Source organism: Gilbertella persicaria (assembly GCF_025201335.1).
Source record: "Gilbertella persicaria strain CBS 190.32 chromosome Unknown B0P05scaffold_38, whole genome shotgun sequence".
NCBI classification, from domain to species: domain Eukaryota; kingdom Fungi; phylum Mucoromycota; class Mucoromycetes; order Mucorales; family Choanephoraceae; genus Gilbertella; species Gilbertella persicaria.
In genome coordinates, this window is record NW_026251999.1 from 141,147 (window position 1) to 152,858 (window position 11,712).

The following is an 11,712-nucleotide window of genomic DNA, read 5'->3' on the forward strand; positions in this document are numbered from 1 at the left end:
GGTGGTGCGGGGTTCATTAAATCTGTCCTTTATGGTAAGGATTTAGATGGTGCAGGTAACGTATTGGCTCCAGAAGACAATACGACACATTCAAAGAAACTTGCTCGCGGTAAATATGTTCATGAGATGCAAAGTAAAGTGAGTTTTCAGTAACAAATCATATGCTAATTGTTTTAAGCCCATCGAGTTAAACCTGAAAAGGTATCCGAATACATTCAACTCTTGTAAGTTCAAACACACACACATACGATGTGTTCTAAACTATATGCTTAGAACCCATCATTATCCTCGTATTGCTAATGACCCTCAAAACAATGTTCACTTGTGTGGTAGTTGGGAAACCGTGGTAGGTGAACTTGATACGTTTGGTAAGCATATAAACTATTACGTTTTTTTTCCACTCATCTCCATACAGTTCATATATGGGAATACAAGGGATACACAGGCCACAAGGCTACGATGGAAAAACTCTCTCAGGACCCAGTAAGTGCCTTGATCAGACAGGTATGACACTCATCTTATATAGGCTTATACAGAGTTTATTAAAGATCTCCGCCCTTTATTGATTTCGCGTGAGAATAATATGATGCTTGAATTCTCTTTCTGGAAGACATCGCCTCCTCAAGTCACCAACGGTATTTATGAACTTCGTAAATACAATTTAAAGGTAAAATCTCACAATGGATGTTTGTATTAAGATGGACACTTATTTTGTGAATAGCCTGGTAATTTGCTTGAATGGGAATATCATTGGTAAAATATTAAAAGGGTGGGAACCATGACTGACCAAAACATTTAGGCGAAAAGGACTTGAATGTCGTAGCCAATTTTGTGAACCTGTCGGAGCCTGGTTTAGTCAACTAGGACAGTTGCATACAGTTCAACATATGTGGACTTATCCGTAAGTGATACACTGTATAAACATCAGTCTGATCCAATGGTTCTAGTGATTTGCAAACAAGAAAGACAACAAGAGAAGAAGCTTGGAAGGTGGAAGGGTGGTCTGACACTGTTTACAAGACAGGTAAGAAATCTATAATGACACATCTCTTATTTTTTGATTAGTTCGATTGATTGATAGTATGCATTCTTATATCTTGAAGCCTTTAAGCTATAGTCCTTTAAGATAAAATAGACATCTTTTTTTTTATTGATTTAAAAAAGAGAGCAATAAAGACATTAACATATTAGTTGTTTAACAATAGATAGATAGATATATATACAGTAAAAGAATGAAGAGAATGTACAAAATAATTAAAAAAAAAAAAAGAGAGAAAGTTACAGGCTTGTCATGACTTGACTTGAACTGCTTTCTTCTCTACTTTGTGAAACACACCCTTCATTCATCATGCGATGTCGAGGTCCAAAACGTCTTTGGAACTTGATAAGTTTTCTGGTCAACATGTCCATGATTTGTAAGGATGTCTGATGCTCCACAATGACATTTTCTTCATAATCCAAAGGAAGTGTACTGGCACTACTTAGTGAATCATTATCATCATCCTCATGTCCATGGCCTGCACGGTTTTCTTCTTTTGTCGCCAATTCCACTTGGACAGAACTAATGTAATCCAAAATCTGTCTAGCACGTCGATTCATTTCTGAAATGCTCATACGAGGGTGAGGTTGGCGTGTTTTGGCAGGTGGAGAAGTAGCCCGTGCTTGTGGAGAGAAATGTTCAAACAAGGTGGTTGCTATGCTATCGTTCGTATGCGATTCTTGATCGAATTCAGGTGTGCCAGGTGATAATTCTCGCATGGGTGTGGATGTACGGGATCGAGGTTTACCTCTCTTACCGTTGGTGTGTCGGTGGCGTCCATGGGCTACTCGTTTAGGTCTTTCTTCAGACTTGGTTATCTTTCGTTTGGTTGCTCTTGGTTTAGGTGTACTACTACTCCGTTGTGGTTCTGGTTCAGAAGATTCTAAGTAGATTTAGTTTCAAGAATATATATGCATCCTATGTTGACTGCTTTACCTTGTTCTTTTGGTGTTTCTTGAATACTGGGTGAACTTTCTTGTTTAGGTATATCTTCTGGTTCTTCTTCAATCACTTTATCAAGTAGTAAAAGTGGTTGTGTTTGTGTCAATGCAGTTGATGGAGGAGGAGGAGGAGGAGAGGATTCTTCATTCGAATGAGATCCATACAATTCCAATACATTTCTAGAAGCCAATACATCTTCTAACGATAAAGAGGCTTCACGGCTGTTTAATGTCATGCGTTTTTTGGGTGCTTTTTCAGAAGATACATAATATCGCTTGGATCTTTTTTTTTTTTGTTTTAATAAATGAGTAAAAGGAGGGACATAAAAGGGGATTTTTTTTTTTACCTTCCATTATTGTAGCGAGTTAACTTGTGGTTTTCAGGTTTACATAATTCACAATAATAATGGTCTGGAATATCTGGTTGTTCAAGTCCCATACATTCACAGTGTTGCCATACTTCACATTTGTCGCACTGAACCATAAGACCAAGACTGTCTATAGTCATCGATTAGGTCTGTTTATATAAAAATAGATAACATTACGAGTATGTCCACACACACATCGTGTTACTGAACCACTATCTGTACTGTTTTCATCTGAAGAAGACTGTGACCTTCTGCGCTGTTGTTGTTGTGTTCGTCTTCTTCTTCCGACTGAGTGTCTTCCACCTCTTCTACTATGCACAACTTGATAGATAACATGTAAGTACACATCTTTCTATTCCATTGTCAGATAATTACCCATTCATAAACAATGTTTCTTGCTTATATACTTTTTATAAAGAAAAGAAGAAAAAAGAGAGAAATGAATGTGGAAAAAAAAGAAAAAGATAGAATACCAACTCTATTTTTTCCTATATCAAAATGTGGCAGGACTGTCTTTTAGCTATGGTCTCTCTATGATTGGGGGATGATATATTGTCCGGTTCATGTTAACAATACGGATCTTTAAAAAAAAGTTTGACAGAAAGGTACTTTTATGTTATGCTTGAATGGGAGAGGGGAGTTTTTTTTTCTTTGCTTCTTGACTGAGTTCAACAGGATTGTATGAATAAGGAGAGAGAAAGATCATAACTCTTCCAATTGGCTTACATACGAAATAACCCAAATAAAATGGACTCAACATCTTCCTTGCTCTTCCATGCTTGGCTTGATGAAAAGAATGAAACCCTTGAGGAAGTGTGTCTTTGGTTTCCTTGTTCATACAATGGTATATATACAAAACAGTTTAAAATGATTTTCAAGACCCGTTTTCGTCAGTGCTCGAATGGTACAATAATCATATAAAAAAAATATTTTTCTTCCTCTCTCTCTCTCTCTCTCTCTCTTTTTTTTCGTTTTGCGATTGTCTCTTTAGAACCATGTCTTATACTGATCCCAACTCATATCAACCAAGACAAGAACAAACACATATGCATCCTCAACAGCATTTCTATGATAGCAATTATACTACTATACACGACCAAAACTATCGTCCTAACCTGTTATCACCAATGCAACAACAACAATTACCACCACCACAACTACAGCAACAAGAAGAACCGTATCAACAGTTATACGAATCACGTAAATTATTTAGTTGTGAAGAACCAGGCTGTTCAGAGTATTTTGAACATATGGTAGGATTAAAGACACATCAAAGGTAGTTTTTTTTTTCTTTTTAATAGAGTACATTCAATGGTTGCTTATGGTGAATAGAACAACGCATGGAAGAAAAGACTCGAATCATGTAAAAGAGGAACCATCAAAATCACCCCAAACCAGACCTTATGTATAAAACGCATGCAATCATGAACCTATAAGACTCATTGATTATTTAGATCTGTCCTTATGCAGAATGCGGCAAAGCATTTACACAATATGGCAATTTAAGAGTAAAGAACACATTTTAAGCATGATTAAATCACTCATTTGAATTAGACACATTCCAGAAAACATACAGGTGAACGACCTTATCATGTAAGTTATAGTGAGTATACAGCCTATGTATTCAACAGTTGCTCTAGTGTACATATGATGGTTGTGATAAAGCATTTACACAGTTGGGTAATCTAAAGACACACGAAAAGATACATTGGCCAGTAAAACCGTTTGTGTGTACCTATCCCAATTGTGGTAAAGGTTTTACACAGCGAGGTAATCTAAAGACACATCAAATCAAAGTACATCAAATTGTTCCTTATAAAGTACATCGTATTGTGCCTCAATAAATGCTTTAATAATAATACTCTTTTGTTACAAAAAACTCTTGATCTGCTATCGACTTCTTTCTACGGTATAAATCTGTTGGTACTCTTGTATGGAGGTACTCATCTATACACTCATGATCATTGGGTGTAACGGGTGATCCTGTGCTTGAATTGATTCTTTGGAGATATTGTGTATGTACAGGTGGGGGTCTTGTCTTTTTGAGGTCTTCATTAAAGTCCCAAGTGGACTCCATAAAATCAAGTTCATTCCAAGTATCAAAACCATTCACTTTTAGTTCTTCACGATTCATAAGGTAAGTTCGTTTGTCTAGTTCAGGTCGCTTGGCCAAGTATTTCTGTAGGAGGCAAGGGCCTGCTGCCTTTTTTAGGAATGGGTGATGAAGTGCTTCTGTCACACCAAGTCGCTGTTGAGGATTCTTGTCCAGACATTTCTCAACAAAGTCTTGCATGACATCTGAAGGAACATAAGAACAATCATTTGTGTATAAGGTAGGTGCAGGATCATCAATGATCATGGAGAATATCTATATAGAGTGAGTGATATGATGATGCAAAAGTCAACTTACAGTGATAGGATCATATTCTGCAAAAGGAGGTTTACCACACGCTAATTCAAGGGTAGTAATACCAAGTGACCACATATCCACTTTTGTATCATAGTCTTGATTTAATAAGATTTCAGGAGCCATCCAGCACGGTGTACCCACAAATGATCGACGTGCCTTTTTAGGCATGATTGAATCGGACTCTCTTAAATCAGGCTTGCTGGGTAATAAATGATTACTGACACCAAAATCAGCCAATTTGACAGTACCCGTGTCAAAATCAATCAATAAGTTAGCAGACTTGATGTCTCGGTGAACAAGTTCATTATCGTGTAGATAGTCAAGTCCTTGAGCTACTTGTTTTATAATACAGGCCACAATAGGTTCCTCAAATCCTATTTTATGAGTTCGAGAAAGTAAATCATGACATGAACCTAAATAGACAAGTCAGTATATGACCTCCTCTGCGTGCGTGTGTGTGTGTGTGTGTGTGTGCTATCCTTACCAGCAGACATGATAGGTGTAATAATATACAATTGAGAGGCATGAACAAAACTTTGATAGACATCTAACAGATGAGGATGTCGACACAGTGTCATGATTTGAATTTCTTTTCTTAAGGCTTCCAGTCGTGCATCGTCAAGTCCAATTTCTTCTAAATTGACAGTTTTGATGGCAATCACGGATTGATTCGGCTTGTAAATAGCAGAATAGACCGAAGCGGTGGCACCTGCACCGATGGTTCTTAGGATATCATAGTCTTCTGATTTAGATGAATATAAACTATAAGAAAATGGCAATGGCTGTTGCTTGGGTGGCTTGAGTGTATGGCGGACTCGACTGACTAATTCAGAAATCGATCGTTGTCTTGAAACAGGCTTCTTGACAGTAGATGTGCTTGTAGAAGGTGTAGGCATTACAGCTTCAGAAACTGTATTTGATCTTGTTCGCCTTTTAGTAGCAAGGAGTTGGTTAATAGAAGATTGACGGGAATGAGAAGTAGAAGACATAAGGAGACAAAAAAAAATCCAGTTGCTCTATAGTTTTTATATATGTTTTAGGAAATTAATAATTAATTTGATTAATTTGCCCTAAATAAAAGAGTTGCCAAAATGATGATGATTAATTCAATGGTCGAGCCATTTGAATGTTTCATTTTTTAATAAGATAAAAATAGCTTGACATGGTCCTTTGTAAAGAATACTTTAGTTGACCAATGTACACATCTCTCTCTCTCTCTTTCTTTTTTTAGGCATACCCTTCTTGTTGACCATGTCTCTTATTAATATTGAGAATAGACATCACAATTGCCAAAACAAAAAACGTTTTTTTTTTCTTTTGGGACATCGGTTTAGTATTACACAAACTGTATATATTTATGAATTACAATGCATGAAATAAGTCTAAATAGTGATATATAAATGAAATTGATTAAGCCTTGACATTTTTGACTAAATAAGACAGCAAATCAACTTTGGTGACAACATGCTTGACTTGATGATCTTCAGTGATTAAAGCACTTGAGTTGGTTTCAAAGAAACGAGTCAACTTGTCTAAAGGAGTATCTTTGGTAATTTCTTCAAATTCCTTGGATCCTTTAGTGAAGTGGAACATGACAGCAGAAACAGGACTGTCAGCTTTAGCACGACCAGAAGCCAAAAGGGAAAGAATGTTACCCATGGTAACAAGACCACGGAGACGGTGGTGAGGACCAGCAGTCACAGGCAATTGATCAAAACCATTTTGTTCCATCAAATCAATGGCCTCCTTACAAGTGGTTTCACCGTCAATGGTAACAGCAGCAGCCAACTTGAGGTCACTGACAGTAGCACCAGCATAGTCCTTCTTGGCCTTGTTTTCAAAGCTCTGGTTCTCGAATTTCTCATCTGTGAAACCGTGTTCTCTCATCCAATCATCGTTCAAGAACTTGGTCATATAATTACGGACAGAATCAGGCAAAATAACAACACAACGTTGACCCTTCTTAAGTTGTTTAGCAGCTTGAACAGCAGCATACATGGCAGTACCAGAAGAACCACCACAAAGGAGACCTTCTTCACGAATCAAACGACGAGACATCAAGAAAGAAGGCTTATCTTCGGACTTGATCCATTCATCCACCAAGTTGCGCTTCAAGACATCAGGAACAAAGTCGTAACCAATACCTTCGACTTGATAAGAACCAGCTTCTGTGTTTAAGGACTCAGGCAAGGCCAAGGTGGAACCTACAGGATCAACACCGACAATCTTGATGTTGGGGCATTTTTCCTTTAACTTTTGAGCAATACCAGAAATGGTACCACCTGTACCAGCACCGGCAACCAACATATCAATCTTACCATCACATTGTTCCAAGAGTTCTTCAGCAGTAGTATCGTAGTGAGCGATAGGGTTGTAAGGATTACCGTATTGATCCAAGATGACAGCATTAGGAATTTCGTCTCTCAACTTCTTGGCGACACCGATGTGGGATTCAGGGGCATCCGATGCGGCTTCAGTGGGGGTACGGATGATTTCAGCACCAAGAGCCTTCAAGACATCGACCTTTTCTTGAGACATCTTTTCAGGCAAAGTGATGATGACACGGTAACCCTTGACGGCACCAGCAAGAGCCAAACCAATACCAGTGTTACCAGAAGTAGGTTCAATGATGGTACTAACACCAGGTGTGATTGTACCAGCCTTTTCAGCTTCTTCAATCATACGGTAAGCAATGCGATCCTTGACAGAACCACCAGCGTTGAAGTATTCACATTTGGCCACTGTGTTTTGATTCATAAGTACAATACACTCAAAAAAAAATTTTTTTTCGACTTACAAAGTTCACATTCAAGTCCTTCTTCCTTTGCAATTTTATTGATGCGAACAAGAGGAGTACGACCAATGTTTTCTAAAATGCTATTGGAGATTTTAGGAGCAGGGGCAGTGCTTTAAAGAATATGTCAGTCTATCTTTTTTTTAAAGAGATAAAGACTTACTTGTGCTTGTGGTTGTATTGGGCAAAGATTTGCTTCAATTCAGTAGACATGGTCATTTGTATATAAAAACAAAAGAAAAGGAAGAAAAAAAAAAAAGGTTTTTTTCCCACAATCATTTCACAGGTCTTGTGTGACGGCTTTGAACTTTTTTTTCAGTTACAGCTGACAAATCAAAGTGCAACAAGTTGTGCAAAAAAAGTATCTTTATTTGCATAAACGCTATATTAATATCGATAAGATTTAGCTTGAACTAGGTCTGATTTATCCGCATTGAATTCAAGCCCATGATATTGCAATGGTTTTTTACAAACTGTTTCAAAGACCTGTAAAGGATTATCAAAGCTATCTCTACTGGAACATAAGTTTATATAATTCTCTGGATCAATACGGAATACGCCAATATCCAAAGCCAGTCGAATAATCTTTAGCGCCGTTTTCATTTCTTCAGCTATACCTTGCGATGTATAGACGTATAACAAATTGGTCAATATCACCACTTCGTTAAATGCGTTGCGTAAAGGGTATTCTAGTTGTGTAAAAAAATGATTGGCATAGTACAATGCCTTTTCCGGATTAGGAGAGTAACGCACCATTGTAGTAATGCCACGCTGAAATGATCGGATATCTCCTTTATGTCGTTCCATACTAGGCTCAGGTGGTAAAGATTCTCGTAAATATTGATATAAAATCTCTGCTTTGCTGAAGTTACGCTTGATTTTTGCCTCTTCAATCAGAGCTTTTGTCAATATAGGTGCGATCAAGAATTCGCCTCTTTCTTTTTTGGCTTTTATCTCTTCAAAACTTAAAGGCTTAAAACTTCTATGACTCGAGCTCATACCGTTTGTTTGAAAACAAAAAAAAAAAAAAAGAATGTGTGGCATTCGGAATTGTATGTGACTGCAAAGCGCTCTAGTGGTCGGATTATGATGGACAATAGACTGATTTACTCGTCTAAACAAATATCATCTTGGCTGAAAACTTGACAGAATAGTTTAAATTTCTTTCAAATTCAGCAGTAATAAAGCCAGAACTTGGTAAGACTTTGTTATTTAATATCGACTATTTAACTCAACAAAAATTTACCTAAAGGTTGACAGATGAGTTTGTATTACTTGGACATCAAACCGAAAATATTTTATTCCTTAACCACTTTATAACAATAAGCAGACTTTTTATTGTTTATCACACAAAGAGATCAGTAATTTATCAAATGCATCTAAAGATAAATTATTTGCTTGTGTATATAAAGGGCATTACAAAATAAAATGAAAAGCATTGCTTTAAAACTAATAACAGTTCTATTCTCAAATTGTATACATTTATATTTCTTTTTGGAGTAGACAATGAAGTGGATGGATTGTTGGTCTTTTTTTTAATAAAAACATGGCGATAACAAACGTTTGTCTTGAAAGTGTTGTAATCAACAGAAGAAATGCGCTACTCTCATGAAGATAGTAATTTGTTATTCCACTCGATTAAGAGTGCAAGCACGATTCCTTAGCATTCCAAACAGCATATATTATCTCTTAACAATTCTTTGCTGGCATCTTTTATATGACATCTTGAGCAAAAAATGCTCAAAACACAGCTTAAACAAGCCGATCTTTGATACGCCATTACTCGACAACCAGACTATCAAAACAGTCCGTTTTTGAATTTAAAACATGTTCTTTGGAGTTTAGAAATTGAATGGTACCATTGATTTCGCTGTTTTGTGAAATCTTGAGTTTCAAATGCAAACCAAAGAAAGAAATGAAAAGAATTGCTTCAAGCATCAAAACAATACTTTAATTAGATTAAAAAAATAACTGCGTTTGTTTTATTGAAACGAAAAGTCAAGTCGCATACATTGAAATCAACATGCTGCTTGATTGTAAATACTCACTTCTTAAACACAGTTACCCAATGAATTCATACATACACCTTTTAGGCCAATCGCACAGTCACAAGAGTGAACGATTTTTATGAGCAAACAAGTGTGTGTGTCTTCACCAGATCCCTTTCTCTATCAGCATGTCAACATATGATCCGACATTCATGAAAGAAGCACTTGTTGTGGCTCAAGATGCTTATGATCATTTTGAAGTTCCTGTAGGTTGTGTTTTTGTGTTGAACAATCAAACTATTATTGCAAGAGGTCGCAATAAACCCAATGAAAGCTATAATGTATGTAACTCTCAAAAGTGTATGGATTGATTGATGGAGGATAGGCCACACGACATGCAGAAATTGAAGCCATTGATTTAATCTTGAAAGATCATGACAAGACAATCTTTGATCGCGTTGATCTTTATGTTACAGTTGAACCTTGTGTGATGTGTGCTTCTGCTCTTCGACAGATAGGCATTCGCCATGTTTATTTCGGTTGCGGCAATGATAAGTTTGGTGGCAATGGATCTGTCTTTCATATCCATACAGAGTAAATACCAGACAATACATGAAGACACCAGTATTAATCTTATTTGTTAGTTCTCGTCTTGATACAAGTCAATCGAAAGGATACCCATCTGAAGGTGGGTTTTTTTATGAAGAAGCGATTCTGCTATTAAGAAAATTTTATGTTAGAGAAAATCAACATGGTAAGATATGCACATACAAAACAGAATCGCAACTCATTTTGAATAGCACCTGTGCCTCGAAAGAAGACGAACCGAATATTAAAGACAGAAATCATACCCAATCATAAATGTTAATATTGCTTCCTATCCTTCAATAAGCTATCCAAAGCATAATAGATGAGTGCTTTAACCCATGTAGAACAAAAGTTTAGTTTATCTATTAAAGAAATGTGCCTATCCGAAAACAAAACTTGAAAAAGCTCTACTGGCAAGATTCTTTTAATACCATCACCTATCGCTTTTTTTATTTTATTTTTTTTGACTAATACAGTAAGGATAAACACTGTTATGTTGAGGCATGATAAAGAAAGAACTGATTTTGAATGTTTGATTTCACAAAAGCAACATCAACTTCAATCAACTTTATTTTAAACTCATCAAAGCAGCATCCTTTTCCTTTTTCTTTCTTTCTTTCAACTTATATCAAATGCAATCAGCCAACAGCTTACCTGTGACACCTTATGATAAGGACTTCTTTACCAATGCGCAAGGTGGTATGGATGACTGGCGATACGAAATGAGAAGAGAAATACAAGAAATTGTGGTAAGTTGTTATTCGTCATCTCTACCTTTATTCACATACAGTGGGCTTTAGCCTGGACTGTTTCTAGGACCCTTTTCTGCCTGTCGTCAAGTAGATGAATTGAAACGTTTGGGCATCACACACATTGTTTGTTTTGTCGATGAGACAGAAGCTCGATTGTTTCGTACCGAAAACTTGGCTCATTATTTCAAGTACCAACAGTTTATCGTGAGCGACTCTAATCTACAAAACCTTATCCATTTCTTTCCAAACACATCACAGTACTTTCATCATGTGATAACAGAACTCGGAAGCAAAGTCCTTGTCTGCTGTAATGGTGGTATGTCACGTAGTCCAACGTTTGTAGTTGCCTATGTGATGGAAGTGTTTCGTATTGATGCTTCTCAAGCGTATCATTTCGTTCAAGCCAAACGTCTTTGTATCAATCCTAACGATGGCTTCAAAAGTCAGCTTAAGGTAAGCAAACCGAACGCGTTAAAGTGTTAACATGGAAGATAGGAATATGAACCTATTTATAAAGCACGTCAATTAGGCCTTGGTTCGGTTCCAGAAGAATATAGACAACAGAGAAGACGTCGTCGATCGGGACCTGAGGAAGAAGAAGGATTGAATTCAAGCCAACAACCTTACACAGGAGAAGCAAAGCGATTTTTTGGTTTAGAGGAACAACAACAAAATGGCAATAATGCAAAGAAAAATGCGGGTTATTCTTCCATGCTTTTATGATTATTGTATGGGATCTTTGTACCCTTATAAAACTACCCCCTCCCTTTCGCTCTGATCTATAATACCACTCTCTCGAGTATGACAAGCATAATATATATATATATATATA

General features: G+C 36.8%; 8 protein-coding genes across 8 annotated transcripts; 4 read left to right on the plus strand and 4 right to left on the minus strand.

Annotated features, from left to right (window-relative positions):
* The first annotated feature begins 87 nt into the window (after positions 1 to 87).
* B0P05DRAFT_496105 (uncharacterized protein) lies at positions 88 to 1,181 on the plus strand. Its single transcript, XM_051575385.1, has 9 exons — positions 88 to 133; positions 179 to 224; positions 274 to 368; positions 416 to 483; positions 527 to 667; positions 722 to 753; positions 800 to 901; positions 948 to 1,024; positions 1,066 to 1,181. The coding sequence occupies exons 1-9, from the start codon at positions 127 to 129 to the stop codon at positions 1,128 to 1,130; spliced, it is 633 nt and encodes a 210-aa protein (XP_051432109.1). The 5' UTR covers positions 88 to 126; the 3' UTR covers positions 1,131 to 1,181.
* B0P05DRAFT_598912 (uncharacterized protein) lies at positions 1,182 to 2,927 on the minus strand. The gene is made up of 5 exons (XM_051583188.1): positions 2,724 to 2,927; positions 2,526 to 2,669; positions 2,328 to 2,478; positions 1,976 to 2,202; positions 1,182 to 1,922 (listed from the first exon to the last, which is right to left on the minus strand). The coding sequence occupies exons 1-5, from the start codon at positions 2,725 to 2,727 to the stop codon at positions 1,279 to 1,281; spliced, it is 1,170 nt and encodes a 389-aa protein (XP_051432110.1). The 5' UTR covers positions 2,728 to 2,927; the 3' UTR covers positions 1,182 to 1,278.
* Positions 2,928 to 2,977: 50 nt separating this feature from the next.
* B0P05DRAFT_553620 (uncharacterized protein) lies at positions 2,978 to 4,194 on the plus strand (the record flags this gene model as incomplete). The annotated part of the gene is made up of 5 exons (XM_051579593.1): positions 2,978 to 3,624; positions 3,681 to 3,753; positions 3,803 to 3,856; positions 3,903 to 3,941; positions 3,989 to 4,194. Exons 1-5 carry the CDS (start codon positions 3,344 to 3,346, stop codon positions 4,190 to 4,192), a joined length of 651 nt encoding a protein of 216 aa, XP_051432111.1. The 5' UTR covers positions 2,978 to 3,343.
* Positions 4,195 to 4,749: 555 nt separating this feature from the next.
* On the minus strand, positions 4,750 to 5,654 carry B0P05DRAFT_580858 (kinase-like domain-containing protein; the record flags this gene model as incomplete). Its single annotated transcript, XM_051582047.1, has 2 exons — positions 4,750 to 5,171; positions 5,243 to 5,654. The coding sequence occupies 2 exons, from the start codon at positions 5,652 to 5,654 to the stop codon at positions 4,750 to 4,752; spliced, it is 834 nt and encodes a 277-aa protein (XP_051432112.1).
* A 514-nt stretch (positions 5,655 to 6,168) lies between these two features.
* B0P05DRAFT_580859 (cystathionine beta-synthase) lies at positions 6,169 to 7,765 on the minus strand (the record flags this gene model as incomplete). The annotated part of the gene is made up of 3 exons (XM_051582048.1): positions 6,169 to 7,499; positions 7,556 to 7,665; positions 7,716 to 7,765. The coding sequence occupies 3 exons, from the start codon at positions 7,763 to 7,765 to the stop codon at positions 6,169 to 6,171; spliced, it is 1,491 nt and encodes a 496-aa protein (XP_051432113.1).
* Positions 7,766 to 7,835: 70 nt separating this feature from the next.
* Positions 7,836 to 8,586, minus strand: B0P05DRAFT_553627 (uncharacterized protein). Its single transcript, XM_051579594.1, has one exon. The coding sequence runs from the start codon at positions 8,549 to 8,551 to the stop codon at positions 7,940 to 7,942; it is 612 nt and encodes a 203-aa protein (XP_051432114.1). The 5' UTR covers positions 8,552 to 8,586; the 3' UTR covers positions 7,836 to 7,939.
* A 928-nt stretch (positions 8,587 to 9,514) lies between these two features.
* On the plus strand, positions 9,515 to 10,615 carry B0P05DRAFT_553634 (cytidine deaminase-like protein). Its single transcript, XM_051579595.1, has 3 exons — positions 9,515 to 9,881; positions 9,926 to 10,257; positions 10,312 to 10,615. Exons 1-2 carry the CDS (start codon positions 9,729 to 9,731, stop codon positions 10,136 to 10,138), a joined length of 366 nt encoding a protein of 121 aa, XP_051432115.1. The 5' UTR covers positions 9,515 to 9,728; the 3' UTR covers positions 10,139 to 10,257; positions 10,312 to 10,615.
* Positions 10,616 to 10,829: 214 nt separating this feature from the next.
* On the plus strand, positions 10,830 to 11,363 carry B0P05DRAFT_475885 (protein-tyrosine phosphatase-like protein; the record flags this gene model as incomplete). Its single annotated transcript, XM_051574870.1, has 2 exons — positions 10,830 to 10,877; positions 10,929 to 11,363. The coding sequence occupies 2 exons, from the start codon at positions 10,830 to 10,832 to the stop codon at positions 11,361 to 11,363; spliced, it is 483 nt and encodes a 160-aa protein (XP_051432116.1).
* Positions 11,364 to 11,712: the final 349 nt, after the last annotated feature.

Excerpts from the sequence above, each read along its gene's own strand:
- B0P05DRAFT_496105 (XM_051575385.1), top strand. Across the intron at positions 484-526 it reads AAAAACTCTCTCAGGACCCA|GCTTATACAGAGTTTATTAA; the intron begins GTAAGTGCCTTG and ends CATCTTATATAG. Across the intron at positions 668-721 it reads TTCGTAAATACAATTTAAAG|CCTGGTAATTTGCTTGAATG; the intron begins GTAAAATCTCAC and ends TTTTGTGAATAG.
- B0P05DRAFT_598912 (XM_051583188.1), bottom strand. Across the intron at positions 2,479-2,525 it reads ATGTGTGTGTGGACATACTC|ACAGTCTTGGTCTTATGGTT; the intron begins GTAATGTTATCT and ends CGATGACTATAG. Across the intron at positions 1,923-1,975 it reads AGAAACACCAAAAGAACAAG|AATCTTCTGAACCAGAACCA; the intron begins GTAAAGCAGTCA and ends AAATCTACTTAG.
- B0P05DRAFT_553627 (XM_051579594.1), bottom strand. The coding sequence starts at position 8,551 with ATGAGCTCGAGTCATAGAAGTTTTAAGCCTTTAAGTTTTGAAGAGATA.
- B0P05DRAFT_553634 (XM_051579595.1), top strand. The coding sequence starts at position 9,729 with ATGTCAACATATGATCCGACATTCATGAAAGAAGCACTTGTTGTGGCT. Across the intron at positions 9,882-9,925 it reads AACCCAATGAAAGCTATAAT|GCCACACGACATGCAGAAAT; the intron begins GTATGTAACTCT and ends GATGGAGGATAG.